General features: G+C 33.5%; 2 protein-coding genes across 5 annotated transcripts; one reads left to right on the top strand and one right to left on the bottom strand.

Annotated features, from left to right (window-relative positions):
- Positions 1-4,280: 4,280 nt before the first annotated feature.
- On the top strand, positions 4,281-13,151 carry LOC145613190 (uncharacterized). 4 transcript variants are annotated; one of them, XR_014106885.1, is made up of 10 exons: positions 4,283-4,563; positions 4,644-4,709; positions 6,546-6,626; positions 6,709-6,762; positions 6,849-6,917; positions 7,763-7,825; positions 7,995-8,077; positions 8,166-8,231; positions 8,357-8,463; positions 13,045-13,151. XR_014106885.1 is itself a non-coding variant. In XM_081668253.1 (9 exons), the coding sequence occupies exons 1-9, from the start codon at positions 4,324-4,326 to the stop codon at positions 8,397-8,399; spliced, it is 762 nt and encodes a 253-aa protein (XP_081524379.1). In that variant the 5' UTR covers positions 4,281-4,323; the 3' UTR covers positions 8,400-8,647. The 4 variants fall into 4 exon arrangements, 2 of the variants coding, with proteins under 2 accessions (XP_081524379.1, XP_081524378.1); XR_014106887.1 differs by lacking the exon at positions 13,045-13,151 and adding an exon at positions 12,137-12,392; XM_081668253.1 differs by lacking the exon at positions 13,045-13,151 and having other exon boundaries at positions 4,281-4,563; positions 6,712-6,762; positions 8,357-8,647.
- On the bottom strand, positions 12,649-13,870 carry LOC145613191 (uncharacterized). Its single transcript, XM_081668254.1, has one exon. The coding sequence runs from the start codon at positions 13,868-13,870 to the stop codon at positions 13,049-13,051; it is 822 nt and encodes a 273-aa protein (XP_081524380.1). The 3' UTR covers positions 12,649-13,048.
- Positions 13,871-17,276: the final 3,406 nt, after the last annotated feature.

Here is a 17,276-nt window from a genome sequence, read left to right on the forward strand (position 1 = left end):
TCACCTTCACAATTATTATAAGATTCCTAAAAATAAAATTTTTTCTTATTTGTAAAATTTTCATCATCATAGTTACTTTAAAGAGGATTTTTACTTGAATAATTTAAATTGTATTTTACTTTTCTATAATGCTTATTGTAGATGTCGTATGACTTTCAATTAAATAAATTTTATCTTTTTCTTTTTAAAAAAAGGGTGGAGAGAATACTATAGTTGAAGTCGTCAGCCAATTGTTGAAATTGGGACTATTAGTTTAGAATGAACGAATAAAGAAAGTTTTAATTTTGCCAATTGTTTGTTTAGTTAGGTTTTGTAGTAGCCGTTTCATGAACTTGGTGTACCACCTAGCTCCTCCTCCTAACGTAAAATCAAGAATGATCGTGTTAAGGTATAATCTTGATCCATCATCAATCACCTTCTCCAAAATGGACTTGTAAATCAACTTGAATTGAGTTAGTGGGTTAGACAAAAAAGGAGGTCTCTCTCCCAAATTGTGTCTATTGTAATTCACTACCTTTTAAAAAGTTTGTGATAATTGTTTTCTTATTTGCCCTTATTAATGTTAATTGCCCTCATTAATGACGATTGACTCTTTTTAATTGAACTTTTAATTAAGTATAATATGCGGATATATATGTTTTTTTTTTTGAAGGAATAAAATACGAAGTACTCGTATTTGTTTATACATAATTTCTCTCATTAAAGTTGTCACTCACAATTGAAGTTGAGATATAAGGCCAAATCAATAGAGCTCTCCGAACATGGCTAGCTAAGACATCTGTGTTAGCCGTCCTAGTAGTGACAAAAGCGCAATCCCCTTGCAATATCTAAAGAATAAAGGAAGTATGATTTATTCATGTTTAAAAGTCGCACACCAAAAATAATTCTTCGTTGCGTCATTTGGTTTAATGTGATAGTAAAAAAAACCCTAGCCTCCTTTTCTCTCTTCTCTCTCCTAAACCTAGTCTCCATTGTCAATTTTCAAGGGGCTTCCATCGGATTTCACCGGTGGAAAGCCCCAATCTTTATTTTCTTTTAAGCTTTTTGTTTTGCGTTACAATAATGTCTCCCTCGAAAGAAAGGGTTTATCTCCTTCGAAAGACAAGGTTTTTTCAATCTCCTTCGAAAGACAAGGTTTTTCGTACTCCTTCGAAAGACAAGGTTTTATTTGTGCTTAATTTGGTCTCCGGTTGTGCGGAGCTACTATTGATTAGGGCTTGGATTCGGGTTACAGAATCAGCACAAGAATTAACTTTCTTACAAAATTGTGAAGCGACGACGGATCCACTCAAAAAGTTGTATGAGACAACGAATCGAGAATATGCCGAATTGTTATATTTATGTATTTGGATTCTTAGCCCTTCCCCGATTAATTCTTGTTTGATTTTGTTAAATTCGTTTTCATTATCGTTCATTGTCAATTGTAGATGCCGTATGGCTTATATTAATGAAATTTAGTGTCCTTTGGGACTTCTTTAAAAAAAAAAAAAAAAAAAGTCGCACACCAAATTTCCCTCTTACTTCAAGGGGTCAACGGGCCGATTAGGGAATCAAGCCGTTTAGGGGAGTTGAAGTTGACCTTCTTTATATGGACAACATTTCAATGATTAGTACAATTTCTAACATTTATTCTAGTATTTGAATTTTGGAATTAGTGGGAATACATGATTAAAGTGTCGGAACTTTGAAGTAAACTAAATAATTAATTTTATAAATGAGATGAAAATATACGAAAGAAGATACGATACAATGTTTCTGTTGTATGTATTGGTGGAACTCATGAAGAACGTGACCGTCTAATTAGATTATTATTCCAAAGAGTGACGAATCTCTGAAGATAAGTGCTCCTACTAATTACCAACTAGTTTGTCAAACCTTTTCAATTTAATCATTACCTAAAATATACTATTTCTACTTAAAATTTATGTCTTGTTTTATGTTTAGCATTTGTGGAACAGAATCTTTGTACATAGATTATGCTAACCACTCACTTATAATGTTCCCTTAATGGAAAAAAAGGAAAAAAAAAAAAAAAAGCACAAATTATAATCCATAAATGGGTTAAGTTGACATAATGGGTGTGTGGTGTGTCACTTATGGCTAACATTTTTCATGGGCATGGGTTGGATATGGGTATAACATTTTTCATGTGGATTTGGACACTGTCGAAACTCATAGAGGATGTTTGGTACATGAGAATTGAGGGTAGTGTTGCGAGTTTTAATTCCAAACTAGTGAGTAGTACGGGCGTTGCCCCGAGTTACTACTTTTATAGTTGTGCAACTGCTAATTTTAAGAGCATCTAATAGTGTGTATGTAGTATGTGTCTTCAGTACTTTATAGTACAATATTATTTATTGTGTAAGGTTAAAACATAATTGACAATTAGTATTAGGGGTGAGCAAAAATTCAGGGTACCCTGATGTGGAACCGGAACCTGTTCGGAACCGCAGGTTCCAAACCCGGAACCTGTTGAACAGGTTCCGGGTAATAAAATTAGGAACCTGTTGCAACAGGTTCCGGTTCCGGGTAATAAAATTTTGGACCTAGAACCTGTAGGGTACCCTGTTAGTACATGTTCCCTATAGGATACATGAAACTGAAACCTATATGGTATTGAATATTCTAGACAATTAGTGTTGGTTTGTTATATTTGAATTAGTTTACTAAAGTTGTAAGCTTTTATTGTGAACTTCCATTTTTAAAAATATAGAATTGTCACAATTATCAAGTAACTATTAAGCTTACTTTGAAAAACAGGGTACCCTGTTTAAGAACCGAAACCAGCAGGTTCCGATTCCCAATTCTTAGGAACCTGTTGCAACAGGTTTCGGTTCCGGTTCCGGGTACAGATATTTTTACAGGGTACCCTGCTACGCTCACCCCTAATTAGTATAGATGGTTGAACAATAACCTTTCTTTTAAGAGGTCACGTGTTTGAACCTTCTCATGTATATAATTTTTTTCAATATAGTTGAGACAACATAGAGTATTATTGGTTGTGTGAATGACGTGGCATATTAAGGCGTTGAGTGGATGACGTAGCATACTAAAAAATTGAGTAAGTGACGTGACAAAATAATAGAGTCTACGTGGCGCATAGACGTTTTTATAACGCCTTTTAATATATTAGTATAGATATAGGTATAAAAAAAATCCCCTTGTTTACAAATGGGTCAATTCCACTACTATTTTACTTATGGTCCTATGGAAGGTAGCTTGATAGGTAATAAACTAATAAATGTATGTGAATAGAAATAGGTAGAAAATGACTCAAAATCCAAATCAAGTTTACCTGCCTGAAAGTAATTAATATGCGAAGTGTTTCGACTTGATTTAAACCTGAATTAGTGACCCAAATAGATCCAATACCCGAAGTGACTCAAACCAATATTGTTCGATACTTGATATAACCCTAACCGAAATTCCAGTCTCAAACTTGTAATGAAGTCTTGACTAGAAACTTTTACCTTACTCAATAGGACATGAAGTGTAGGCCCAAACTTGACCTTAAACCCAACCTAACTCAATTACCCTATTGGTTATTGAACTAAAACATAATCTCAGCTAACTCAACCCTAATTAAATATGAAATGACTTGGTCCATACCCAGCCCGAACAACTATATTACCAATCAAAAGTGAGGACTCATTCACTGGAGTACTCGATGAGAAATGATTTTAAAACTCCAAAAGTTGATTTTGACACGCCAATTATGAGAGCACAATTTGATATACTCCGTATTATTCTCACATAGAGCTATAGATGTGTGCTTTTAATCAATTTTTAGTGAGTCAAAATCATTTTTCGTACCTAAGTCTAGAGTTTACTACACAGCTACACTACATACTCACTGCAAATAGTACTAATAATTTAGGGTTTATTGTGTTCACTTTATTTTCACCTATTTCAGGTCTATTTAGTTTAGATAAGTTTAGTTTAGGAAAAATATGTTCTGATAACGGTTGCTCAACTTTAAATTACAACTAAATACAAAGTAAGTTTTAATAAGGTGATTAAATTTAGATTAGTTCAAATAAGTTTAGATAAGTAAATATCATGTGAATAAAACACACACTTGGGCCTGTTCTTTTCAGCTTATTTTCAATTCAGTTCATTTCAACTCCAATAAGTTCAGTTCAATTTTTATTTTAGTTTCCTTCTCTCATAAAATATTCAGTTCAATTCAGTTCCAATAAGTTCAGTTCAGTTCCAATAAGAACGGACCCTTAGTAGAGAGTGTGATGGAATTGGAATAGGATGAGATAAAGCAGAGCAGCAGCAACTAACAAGTCAACAACGGTTACCATAACTAACTAAACAATGCTGACCACCGGAGTAGCACCACTCTCAACTCCCCGCTTATCAATGGCGCCTATTCTTCAATCACCGCGCATTTTATCATCTTCAAGAGCTTCATTTCTATCGCCATTCTTAGGGTTAGGGTTTCAGTTTCCGAAATTCAACTCAATCATTTCTCCCAGAAATCAACGCCTTTCCATTAAAGCTTCCAGAACTGAATCCAATGGAGTTTCCTTAGGGTTTCGAGCTCCCGATTTTCAGGTTATTTCTTCCCCAATTTAATTTTCCTTTCTTAAAAATTGTTCAATTTTGTGAATTTTTGTTTTTCCGGCGCAAATTAGCTTCCGGAGCCATTAACGGGGAAGACATGGACATTGCAAGATTTCGAACCTTATCCGGCTTTATTGGTGAATGTTCATCCTTTTTCTCTCTCCTACTCTTTAATTTTGTTGTTTTTGTTGTGTGTTATTATTGTTAATTTTACTGATTGCTGAATTTTTATTAGTTTGATTGAATTATGTTGTTTTTAATGTTGTAGAATATGCAATTTTAACTGGCAGAATTGATAATTGTAAGATAAGATTATCTGTTTTTATATATGTGAACTGAACTGGCAGAATTGTTTCTAGTTTAAAGATGGATTTTATTTATTTATTTATTTATTTATTTTGTTACTTTGATGTGGAGTGGTTGATAATTTTGCTAATTGCTCAAAGCCGGATGTATTTGCTAATCGTTAAGATTATGTTGTTTCGACGAGTTATGTTCAATTAAGTGTTCAGCTGGTGGAATTATTACTTGTTTGGAGATTTTCTCATTTAATTTGTATTAATTGGTTGTTTGGCATCATGAATATGCACACATAGTTTCTCCATGTATTTGATTGATGGCATGGTTAGATGGTAGAGGGATAAAAAAAAATACTTTGATCCTTCTGAACAGGCCTTTCCTAGCTTATGTGTGAAAATGTCGTCTGTCATTCTGTTGAAATGCCGCCGAAGAGGAATCTAAGTGTGAATGGAATATCTGAAAGTAGGAGTTTTCTAAGAGCACCAGTCAACCAGATAAAAAAATAATGCTAGGAGCTGGTAAATGATGATTTTTTTTTATTTAAAACAAGAGATAAAGAGACTCTTTATTATTTTTTTTTTTTCTGTAAGCAACGGATAGATATTGTTAAAAATTTTAGACAATATATGCTTAACTTGACAATGATTTTTGGACAATCTATATAGGCCTTTTGACATTACATATTGATCTTCTACATAGGATGATGTGTAGTTGACATTGTCTAAATGTCTAGCAGTTGCTATAGGTTGTTTAGGAATTTATGATGCATAAAGGGTTGCATTCCTCTTCCCGGATACCACTCAGCTTTGCATATCCAGTATCGAACAATGAAATTCAAGGTCAACCTCAACATCAGTATGAGTGTTATATTTTTTTAACAGGTCTAAAAAATCTGACCCATGGCCCCTATGATTTTTTTATTTTTTATTTTTATTTTATTATTATTTTTTTTTTTTTTCAGTTAAGTATATTCCACTCATAATCGCTTTTACAATCAATCTCAATCCTTCCTCCCCCACTCCCCAATCACCAACACTTGATAGATTAGAAGCCCAGGCAATTTATAGAGCCAATTTGACTTACTCCATCATACTTACTGAAATCAACAAATCACTTATCAATTTATTATGATGTCTAAATTAAGCTACTGGTTTCATGAGACTCACACATAATCTGCTAAGTCCCTGTAACTGTAAAAAAAGTTGCTCCAATGTCATAAGAAAAGGTTATGGTCAATTCCCAAATAATTGTCCTGTTACTTTAAATGGAAAATTCTCCACTAACTTATGTAATGCATGTGATGTGGGCGATACCATTAACCATCAGTCCATCACACTTAGAATCAAAGGGGCATTGGTACTTTAGTGTGTCATGTAAGCCATTGTTGTCTATAAGCATCATTGTTCTTCTTCAGGACTCAAATCCTTGCTTTAACAGCACAAGAGACATTGCATTTAAGAGGTTTTGTTAAAAGTAATTTTATATAATCATATTTACCTTGATACAGAACACAACCATTAAGGAGTCATAAGGCCCATAACTATGAGTTTTCTATTGTTTTCTTTGTGTCATTAGTCTTCATAACTTTTGGGATGTATGGTGATTTCTTAAACTATTAGAGTTTGCTAGTATTTTCTTTGTGTCATTTTCTAACGAGTGGAATTACTGTGTAGGTTATGTTTATCTGCAATCATTGCCCATTTGTCATACATTTGAAAAAGGATATTGTGAAGCTTTCAAAATTTTATATGAAGGTACAGGAATTGGCAGGATCATTATGTAACAAATTCCTTATCTTGGTTGGATTAATGAGCTCATGTGAACCTTATTCTGCAGAAGGGACTTGCTGTTGTTGCAATATCTTCCAACTCTGTTGTTACTCATCCACAGGTTCATGCTTCAACTGACTCCTAAATTAAAGATTAAAGATTTGAAGAAGCAAAGCGTATGAATATATCCATCACATGACTTCACAGGATGGACCAGAATTTATGGCAGAAGAAGCCAAATTCTATAGTTATCCATTTCCTTATTTATATGACGAGGTAAGCTACTAACTTTTGTGCTGCAAAATTTTAAATTAAAGCTTTTATAATTTTTGTGCTAGACTGCAATCAGTTAACTAGTTTTTTATATTAGAATCTGCCTAAAGGTTTGGGGTATTATAAAGTAAGAAGGGAAAACTACATTCTTGAAGCTTCAATTCCTAAACCTTGTCGCCTTATCTGATTCTTCACATCTTCCTTCTCCTTGTCTATATTGTTGTTTCTCGGGGGCAAGGTAGATTCAGCGGAGGAGTGAATAATGGTCATTGGCTTTAAATTGAAAATAATTTGGTTTGAGAATATCTATACACATTGAAAAATTCCCATTGAGTGAGGTGTAGATGCCAAGAAAAATAGTGTAAAGCATAGTCATTTACTCATTTATATCTATTTTGGAAAGTTAACAATTTTTTTGGAGTTAACATATATCTACCATTTATTTTAACAATACACATATATATATACACATATATATATACATATATATATATATATATGTATATATATATATATATGTATGTATATGTATATGTATATATATACATATATATATGTACACACACACACACACACACATATATATATATATATACATGTATATATATACATATATATATATATGTATATGTATATGTATATATGTATCTCATTTTTTAGAATCTTAATATTCTTGTGGTTTTATTCTGTATACAAGAATTATGTACAGCTCAAATTTTGAACAGCCAGTGAATTTCAGGCAATAATCAATGACCATTATGGGATCAATCATCTATGTGCACTCTTCTATATTGCTACTTTTCTGTGTCAAAAATATTATTTCTTATCGAAATTATAATTCTCTGCAGTCTCAAGATGTTGCACATGATTTTGGAGCAGTTTGCACACCGGAGTTTTTCTTGTTTAAAAAGGTTGGTTATTCATGAGTTTTTAAGTTTATGGGGATAAGCTGATATGCTTTGTTCAAATGACTTGTGGATCACCAGCTGCACACTTGCATTAACTGAATATGTTTTTTGTCATCAATTATAGTATTATATTATTAATTCACAACTAGATGAGTAATTGATTTTGGGACAGGAGGGACGGAGGCCATTTGAGCTTGTGTACCATGGACAATTTGATGACTCCAGACCAAGTAATAATGTGTCCGTAACTGGGAGGTTAGAACTTTGTGATTTTTGACTTTGTGCAAAATATTGATTTTTATCTATTTGAATTTGCTCTCAAAATTTAAAGGTTTTTTCTTAGGGACTTGAGTGTGGCAATTGACTCTGTTCTCAGCGGTCAACCTGTTAGTGTTCATCAAAAACCCAGGTGTTTTTTTTTTCATTCTACTTCTTCTAGAATCATTTATCACACTTGTATAGTTGTACTTCTATTTCAAAGTTTAATATTAGTCTATGTCCTTTTTTAACAACAGCAGTGATTTCTTTTTGCAGTGTGGGATGTAGCATTAAGTGGCACCCCGAGGTGAAGCAATAATTTGACCGACCTTTAACTCTCTAAAACTTGGAGATGATAGTTTACAACCAACTTTTGCTTTCAGGTTGGTCTATCTAAGATTTGATGAGCCATAATCCTTCATAGTGTGGCAATATATTTTTACTGTTTGTTGTATCATTATATTATAGCGATGGTTGGCAAGTGATCAAAAATTTTGTTGGCTTGTCCATATGGATTGTATTGATAAATGATCTTAAGATATAATGTTTCTGAAAGCATGTCTTATTGGTTCACCGCCTCTTAATATGTTTGGAGTCTTAGCACACTAGGTCTTTGTATAACACGGTCTCATAATAAATTATTATGAGATAAGGTTGACTTTTGTCTTTTTCTGACTTTGAATACACAGTCTTTGTATGACACAGTTTTAAGGTTCTAACCAAGTAACCAGTAGTGACTTACATCATCTGAGGCCTTGTCTATTACTCTATTGTATTAGTTGCCTAGAAATCCAGATAAGAAAAGCGCATCAAATGTTCATAGAATGTCTTTTGAATTTATATTCGAGGATTGCCTTCATTGAGGTATCTCGTGTCCATGCTGCCAAACTCTTAACTCTTAAAAAGTAAAGGAGAACTCCCTTCTTGTGATGTACTATTTGAGTTTTAGGGCATCAAATTTCACCTCTATGTGGGATTAGTCTGCTTCCACCAAATTCTTCTTAGATATATATGGTCTTTTTCTTAGCATGTATTCTCTTGCTTCCTTTCAATGTACTTGCACCATCTAGAAATGTCAGCTATTGACTTCTCATATCCTATCACATATAGAGGTTACAATTAACTTTGTTCAATGACTTTTTCGTATGATTTTCTCCTTGTAACATCCAACAGAGCATTACTATGTCTGGTGTTGTTTCAATGAATACTACAAGAAGGGGGGGGGGGGGGGGGGTTGAATTGTAGTATGACAGAATAGTCAAACTTTTGTGGAATTAAAACTAAGTAAGCTAAAGGAACAGAAAGATTACCGAAGGAACTAAAAGTGCAAGAGAGATTTTTATGTGGAAAACTCCTTGGCCCTAATCAAGGAGAAAAACCACTACCACTTGGGATTTAGGAAAAGAATCTTCATTAGAATAGGACAATAAATCCTAGTACAAACTAAAGACTCTTACTTCATGTTCCTCAACGAGCTTAAAGCCCCGAGGAACAAGTCACCCAACTTGTTAATCTTCTCTTTCTCTCTTTTCTTTCTCTTCTCTTTCTCTTCTCTTTCTCACAAACAGAAGTTCACTCAAACTTCCCAATTCCCCAAAATACAACTCGAAAGAAATAACTCGAGTATAAGAACATAAGAACATTCTATTTCACTAATGTGGAATCGGACTCTTAACTCAAATTAAGATAGCAAATGCTTAAAAACTTATGTGAGCAAGGGTGAGTTTTTCATCAGAAATTAAAAGCTATTTATAGACTAACAAACGCATTGGAAAAACCTCTTTGTGCATCATCTCCATTACGCCACTACTCCAACCCACTAAGAAGATCATGTCCCTAATTTTAAATCTCCATTACGCCACTACTCCAACCCACTAAGAAGATCATGTCCCTAATTTTAAGGAAGCATGAACTCCTTAGACCATGACATGAAAGAGATCATGGATGGAGAGTAGGCTGCAAGTTTTGGAAATCATGGAAAAAGATTTTATTTGCAAAAAGATAATTTCGAAAATCAGAATAGAAATAAAATCCTTTTTGTTAAAAAGATAATTGTTAGAGAATAATAGTTTTTCTAAAAACTAGCATGCATAATTTTATCAATTTTTGACCGATTCCACACAGTTATTTTGAATGTAACTTATTTCTTATACTTACATAAATTTTAAAATATAAAATATCTTAGTCTTCATGATTCTCTGATGAAACTTCCACTCCGAGGCTTCTGTTCCTTGGAAGGAACTTCTCTTCTCTATCTGAAGCTTCTGTTCCTTGAGGGGAACATTCTCTTCTCAAGTCTTCATTTCTGAAGCACTGCAAAGGAACTCTTCTTTTTGGATATCTTTGTTTCCGGCTTTCTTGTTCCTCATGGTATCTCCGCAAGACACTTAATTCTCCCAGTCATTGCATCTGATCACACACTTAAACAATCAAGCTCTTATTAATCTGTAAGTAAGTGAGGTTGTGTCATCATCAAAATCATTAAGTCCAACATCTGGAACTGATTCCTTGGGCATTGATGATCATAACTTTGCCAGCTCAAATAAGACAGTGATGCATTTATTTTGCTGTTTGATGTAATGAGGTCAGAGTGATGATTCACAGGCTACCCCAAAATTGTGTGCCTTCCTTGACTATTTAAGGGAACTTGTTGACATTTGATATATCTTAATTATGTTGCTTCAACTTAGATATTGCTAGGGAATGTGCTTAAAGCCCCGGTAAACCAGCTTAGGAAAAATCCATTGCTAAGCTAGTTTGTTGAATGAGTTCCTGTATTTAGGCTACCTCTGGTGCAAAATGGGTGCTTCAAGCCTTCAAGGTTAAAGGTCTTTTCTTCATGGATTTGAGGGGCTCAAGACCAGCTCAGGATTTTACCAGTTTCTATTACAGTTTTATATAAACATATTAAAAACAATTTCTTGAATAAATTAGCCATAACTTGACCGATAAGTGTGACCCGGAAGCTATTTATTTCTAAATAAGTGGGTTGCGAACCTGCTCATGACTCGGCTCCGGTGGCCTTTTAACAGTCAACGTAACCCTTTCCGAAGACAATGCAGTGTGGTGCCTTAACTGCCCATGATCAGTCTCATCTCTGCCCACAGCCACAGGTACCTCTATTCTTTCTATCAATAACTTATATATTTATATTTAGGCTAGTGTTCTTCATTGGGCTCCCATACTCCTGGCATAGTGGCAGTACTAGATATATTTACCCTGCATGTGTAGAGAGGTCTTCATTAAACACATGTGATATGCTTATAGTGACATGGTTAACTTGACTGCTTAAGCTTTTTTCTGGTTTACATATGAGATTCAATGGTTCTTCTGCATGGATCATCTTCAAAACTAGCTCTATTGATCTACTACTATGATATTAAGATAGTTGGCTTCCTCCTGTAATGTCAGGCATCTTTTCATCTTGAACTCCATTAAATTCTGTTAACTGGCTTTTTAATGCCTTTGCAATGTGATTGCAACCTCTATGACTCAACACCTCCATCATGCCAGAGTTGTATGGCTGTTTGATATGAAGAACTTTCAATTCAGTGTTGTGGCAGCACATATTTTTTAAGGACTTACTAGAATTTATTCTTCTACGGAGTACCTTTTTACAATACCAGCAATAGGTGTAGGGCTTGAATTCTTCATTAACTCTATTCTATTTTTAGGAAGGAACTTAGCAGGTCATTTCCCCTTTACTTGCTTTTTTAGGAATCTTACGAGAACTTCTAAATTAGATTATAACGTACTGTTTAAGGGCATAACTGGAAATAGGTATCAAGAAGCTGCACTAGCTTGGTGCTTTATGGGAGTTTCTCACTTTCTGTTTTCTGAGTGATACCCCTTAAAGAATTGTCCTAGAAGTAGAAGCTAGTTAAGTACTGCCCTGAGACTTTCTTGATGGTGGGAGAGTTGTAATTGATTAAGAAACTAAACAGGATATGGTAAGATCAGACGAGATTTCCTTGATGATGGGGATGTGTAATTTCTTGCTCTGGTAAATATTTTGATGATGTTTATCTTTGTTTATATTATCCATATCAACAACAGGCAGGAGTACGCAAAGTTGATGTTTATATCACATGGAGGTGCCTGGGATGATGTATGACCTGTGGGTAAAATGATATGGATGTGATCGGTATGAGATACTGACTCGATGGGCATATCTGTAAAGATGTTAGCTAAATGACATTGTCACTTGATTTAATGATTTTGATGCCATCATTCATGTTATTCACATGTACTCTCAACCATATGAGAACAATATTGACTATGTAAGTAGTGTAGTTATTTAGGATATTAATGGCTCACATCACACGTTAGCATGTTAGTTCATGTTGCTAACTTGTTTAATTTTCACTCACTTATGCCGAGCTGTGGTCTATTTGGGTTCCACGAGTCTAGAATGGTATATAGCACAATTTGCCCTTGTTTAGAATATGTGGATATTGTAAACAAATCTATTTAGTACTTACTTCTTAGATCAGAGTGCAACTAACGTGTGGTTAGAGATATGGGAATTTTGAAATGCTCTACTTTGTTTTTTAAGGAGAACAAGGAATAAGCAAAAATGGAAATATATTTAAACAGGTATAATTGTTATTATTACAGTATCTTCTGTAAGTCTGTAACTGAATCAATGATAATATGCATATTAGGAATCTTTGTAACTCTGACTTATACAAGTATGTTGAGTTTATTGCTTTTCATTGTATAGGTATTCTATATACCAATAATCTCTATAGAGTAAATAATTCTTACAGTATTACAAGAGTGGGAAGACCTCCCGTAGGCTGCAGCCAAGGAAAATAAAAAATGTTAATGGCTTAAGCTTTGACATAGCATTGGTTTTCTCTATATACTCCTGACTGATGAAATCTTCTGTTTGTAATTCTAAGCAGTATGATTCACTTAAGCCAGGAAGTGAATTCTGATAGCAAAAATTCTTTTTCTCATAGACTATCAAGGTCCAGAGAATGCTTCAAGTCCTGCGGTATCGAAGTAACTCCAGTTATCACTGGAGAATAGATCTGCTGATGTCTGTGATTCATGAGCAGGAGGCAATGATGCATCAAATTCCTGCATCTGAGCTATCGGCTGCCATGTGAAGCCTGAGAAATCAGAGTCTTCTGACCAGAAAACATCTTCTATAATGTCGTCGAAAGAGGCCAGATCAGGATTAATGAAACCCTGATTCACCTCATCTACTTGAAGCTGTCTGTGATCTGATGGTACAAGATCGAGAAAATCATCTGACAACTTCTGATACTCTAACCCATTTTCCAGCCCGCAGGAGCTGGATATTGGGGAACCATAAGAAGCTTCAGAAGATGTGTTTGTCGTTGCCTCGTTTATTTCCTCATTGACATTTTCTTGCCCAGGATTTAAGAACTTAGCAAAAACTGCAGCCATGTCAATGTCAGGACAACCCGACTCTGAACAAGATGAAGACGAGTTAGATGATGGATTATTATCAGAACGAAGACCCGTTAAACCACTCGAAAAGCCTTTAGTAGACCTCGAACGACGGCTCTTACGACATCCACCACCAACAGGAACATTTCTAAGAGACCCACCCCTAGTCCAGTATCTCCTACACCCTTTGCAGAAGAATCTTGGCTGGGACAAGCTGTAATTATTGTAGTAACAAAACTTTGTGTTTGATGAAGCACAACGCGGACAGTTTGGAGCAGGGTTAATACTGACCCTCCATCTGCTGTCCGACGTCATAGGCAATGGCCGTGGTGGTAGAGTTTGAAAGAGATGGTCATTCGGCATACTCATCACAGATTAAGTAGGTCAGTAGGTGATTTCAAGTGACCGATGAGTAAGCAATACAATACGATTTATGCGATTTAGCTCGAGAGGTCGAGAGAGAGATGTATAGAGAGGAGAGGGTGAGGGTAGGATGGAGGACAGAGAAAATGTGAGTGTATATATAAGGAAAGGAGAAAGAGTGAGAGAGGAAGTGAAGGTAAAGGAGTGCAAAATGTGCATGTGTGTGGACTTAGAAATGTGGGGCTGGAAGTTAACGTGGGCGGTGGCTCACTTCGGGCGAGCCGTCAGCACTAAGAAACTGAAACACGGGGGGAAGTTAATTATGATATGATATCATGTGATCCAATTAATTTTTTAATTTTCATGCTAATCATCAAAGACTGTATCTATTGGTCCAACTTCATTATAGCCGTATCCATCGATTTCTCTTAAAATGTACATTTAATTATGGGGGTACGTGGCGGTATTTTATTGGGGGGTCACTCCCCCAAAAAATAATGTATCTGTTTTGTAAGTCAAAGCCTCTTAGTTGTTAATTTAGTTAATTTTACTCCTAAGTCAAGAAGTTGAAGTATTGTGTTGGGGTTTTAGTGAATAGTGATTTACCTTGTCAAATTTCAAGTTAAAATAAAGCATAAAAACCTCAAAAAAAAAAAATTTGTCAAATTTGAGCTTGGCTGAAGTTTTAATTGTTCACGAGTTCAAAATTAAATCATACTGGTTTGGACCGGCTTATAAAGTGAAATATTCAAGATTCGGTAATGACATTTGAAATCACAAGTAATAGCATTGTGATTGTAGATCCTTCTGTAATGACATTTGTAGGTTGATTTAATTTTAAGATTGAATCAAACCTAAAACTTCCCAAGTTCAGTACTATTTCTAACAATCTTTAATAGTAATCATTTTATGTAGATATATTACATTAAGTGTTTTTTTTTTTATATTGACAAAGTGACAAATTAAAAAAGTTCGAATATGATATGAAACACCAAATAGGGTAAAGGATCTCCAAAATTTATGTTGAATGATACAGGCTTGGTAAAAGAAAGATATGTATTTAAAATTTTAAGATGGTCCTCTTTTCTTGTTATATTCTTCCTAGTACGTTAAAAGAGACATAGGAGCATTACTCATTAGTGCAAACTGCAAACCAATAATGTTGTCTTCAATTATACTTCGTACTCTGGTGGGTAGAATAGTTGAATTGAAGAACAAGTGAAGAGGGAAGCCAATAGCATATGCGGCCATATGGGTGGGCGCACTTATGTTGTGGGTTAGCCTTTTGTGGCTAGTCGAAGGTGGGACCACTTGATAAGCCCGATATGTGAGTCTATTGATGGTGCTAATATCTTAATTAGGTTGATATAGACAGCTAATCATCAATAATCAATAAATATATACTAAAAGACACACCAGCAATGACACGTGTCATTTCCTGGTGTGTTCCTTATCTTTTTATTTTATTTTATTTTATTTTTTTGAAAAAAAAATTTATATAAGGAAAAAATCTTTCTATATATAAGTAATAATTACATATGAAATATACTACAGTATAAGATTTGATTTAGCTTTCCAAAAAAAAAAATATATTGACAACTAATAAGTTAAGCAAAAAAATTAAAAATAATACTCTTAACATACAAGTAATTTGTGACATGTGGATGTGGACAATTTTTAAGGAATGAAAGACATATTATAAATTATATGCGTTTATTACAATATATATATATATATATATATATATATATATATATATATATATATATATATATATATATATATATATATATATATATATATATATATATATATATATATATATTATTATTATTATTAATTTCTTGATTTTTTAACCATGTAATAGAAGTTACGGGCTTAAATAGTAAAATGTGAATATTAAATCAACAAATAATATATTTATCATTTTTTGATTTGTCATGTTTATTAAAATCAATTATTGAAAAGTACCGTGCATGGCACGGAACAAACCTAGTTTGTACTGAAAACCTTCACCAAACAACTATTTTAACAGCTACCTCTAATAGTTAACATATACTTTGTAGATAAGTCAACTATTTACACTAGTTAATTTATCAGACACGTCCATATAGAAATTAGCAAATGATGGAAAAATGACTTACCTTTTCCAATTTGACTGACTCTCCATTTAAATATGATTTAAGATGAAGTTACTTGTAACAAAGCTATTTTTCCACCGCTAATAAAATTGTGTCATGAAAAGTTTTGTTTAAAATTAGGGAGGATATAATTTGAATTGATTATTGTCTAAAGCAGCATAGCTAAGACCAAAGTTATTCCTCCAACACATAATTCATTCCTTGTATACAAGTTTTTCTCATTGTATGTCTTACAAAATAATTTTTGTCACTGTAATTTTTGTGTATCAACTGGTGATTACCACAAATTCTCTGACACAATTTGTTTGTGTTATAATTACGTAAGTGTTCACTAGCCCATCTATACTTAGTCTTTAAAAACTCTAACCATGATACACACATGTCTTCATCCTATGTTCTTTTTTCCAATCCAATGTGCCACATGCTCACTATTCCAATCCAATGTGCCACGTGTTCATTATTCCAATACAATGTGCCACGTGTACAAATCAATATTTAAATGGAAAGTAATTAGTCATCAAATTATTAATATTAATTAAGAATTTAAAACTGAGCATAATTTAGAGATATTAGTTGGAGTAAAAGCTAAACTGTTTGGATTTTATGTTAGCTAAAAGCTAGCTTTGACCTTTCATTCCACCACACAATTTAATATGGAGTATATGTAAATCTGTAAATTAAACCAAAAACCCACCATAATCCGATGGTTGCTTCATCTTCATCAGCAAACCCACAAATAATTCCACACCCTTCCTCTTCATCTCCCCTCTTCAATTCCCACAAATTAAATTCCTTTAATCATGTTTTCGGTTACAAATTCCGAACATAATAATGATGTATGTTAATGCTTTTTAGTACGGAGATTTATTCAATCATCTGCCACTACAATATTAATTCTATATAACATAGTAATTCCATCATCAAATTCACATGTAGATTCACATTTGGTGAGTGACTATCATCTTGTGCCTTTTATTATTATTATTATTATTATTATTATTATTATTATTATTATTATTATTATTATTATTATTATTATTATTATTATTATTATTATTATTATTATTATTATTTTTGTAGAATTTATATTTAAATTTTCGCTGAAATTGAAATAAAATTTAAACATGCATGAATTTTTGTTAATTGAAACCCCCAATTGTCAAAATTGGAAAATTGTTAATAAGCCTAAGTCTAGCTAATACTCAAATTTTAATCCGTTTACAGGAATGATGAGTCAATCCCGGAAATACAACCACTTGAAGACAAATAAA

The sequence above is a fragment of the Chenopodium album genome, chromosome 25 (assembly GCF_948465745.1).
Source record: "Chenopodium album chromosome 25, dcCheAlbu1.1, whole genome shotgun sequence".
NCBI classification, from domain to species: domain Eukaryota; kingdom Viridiplantae; phylum Streptophyta; class Magnoliopsida; order Caryophyllales; family Amaranthaceae; genus Chenopodium; species Chenopodium album.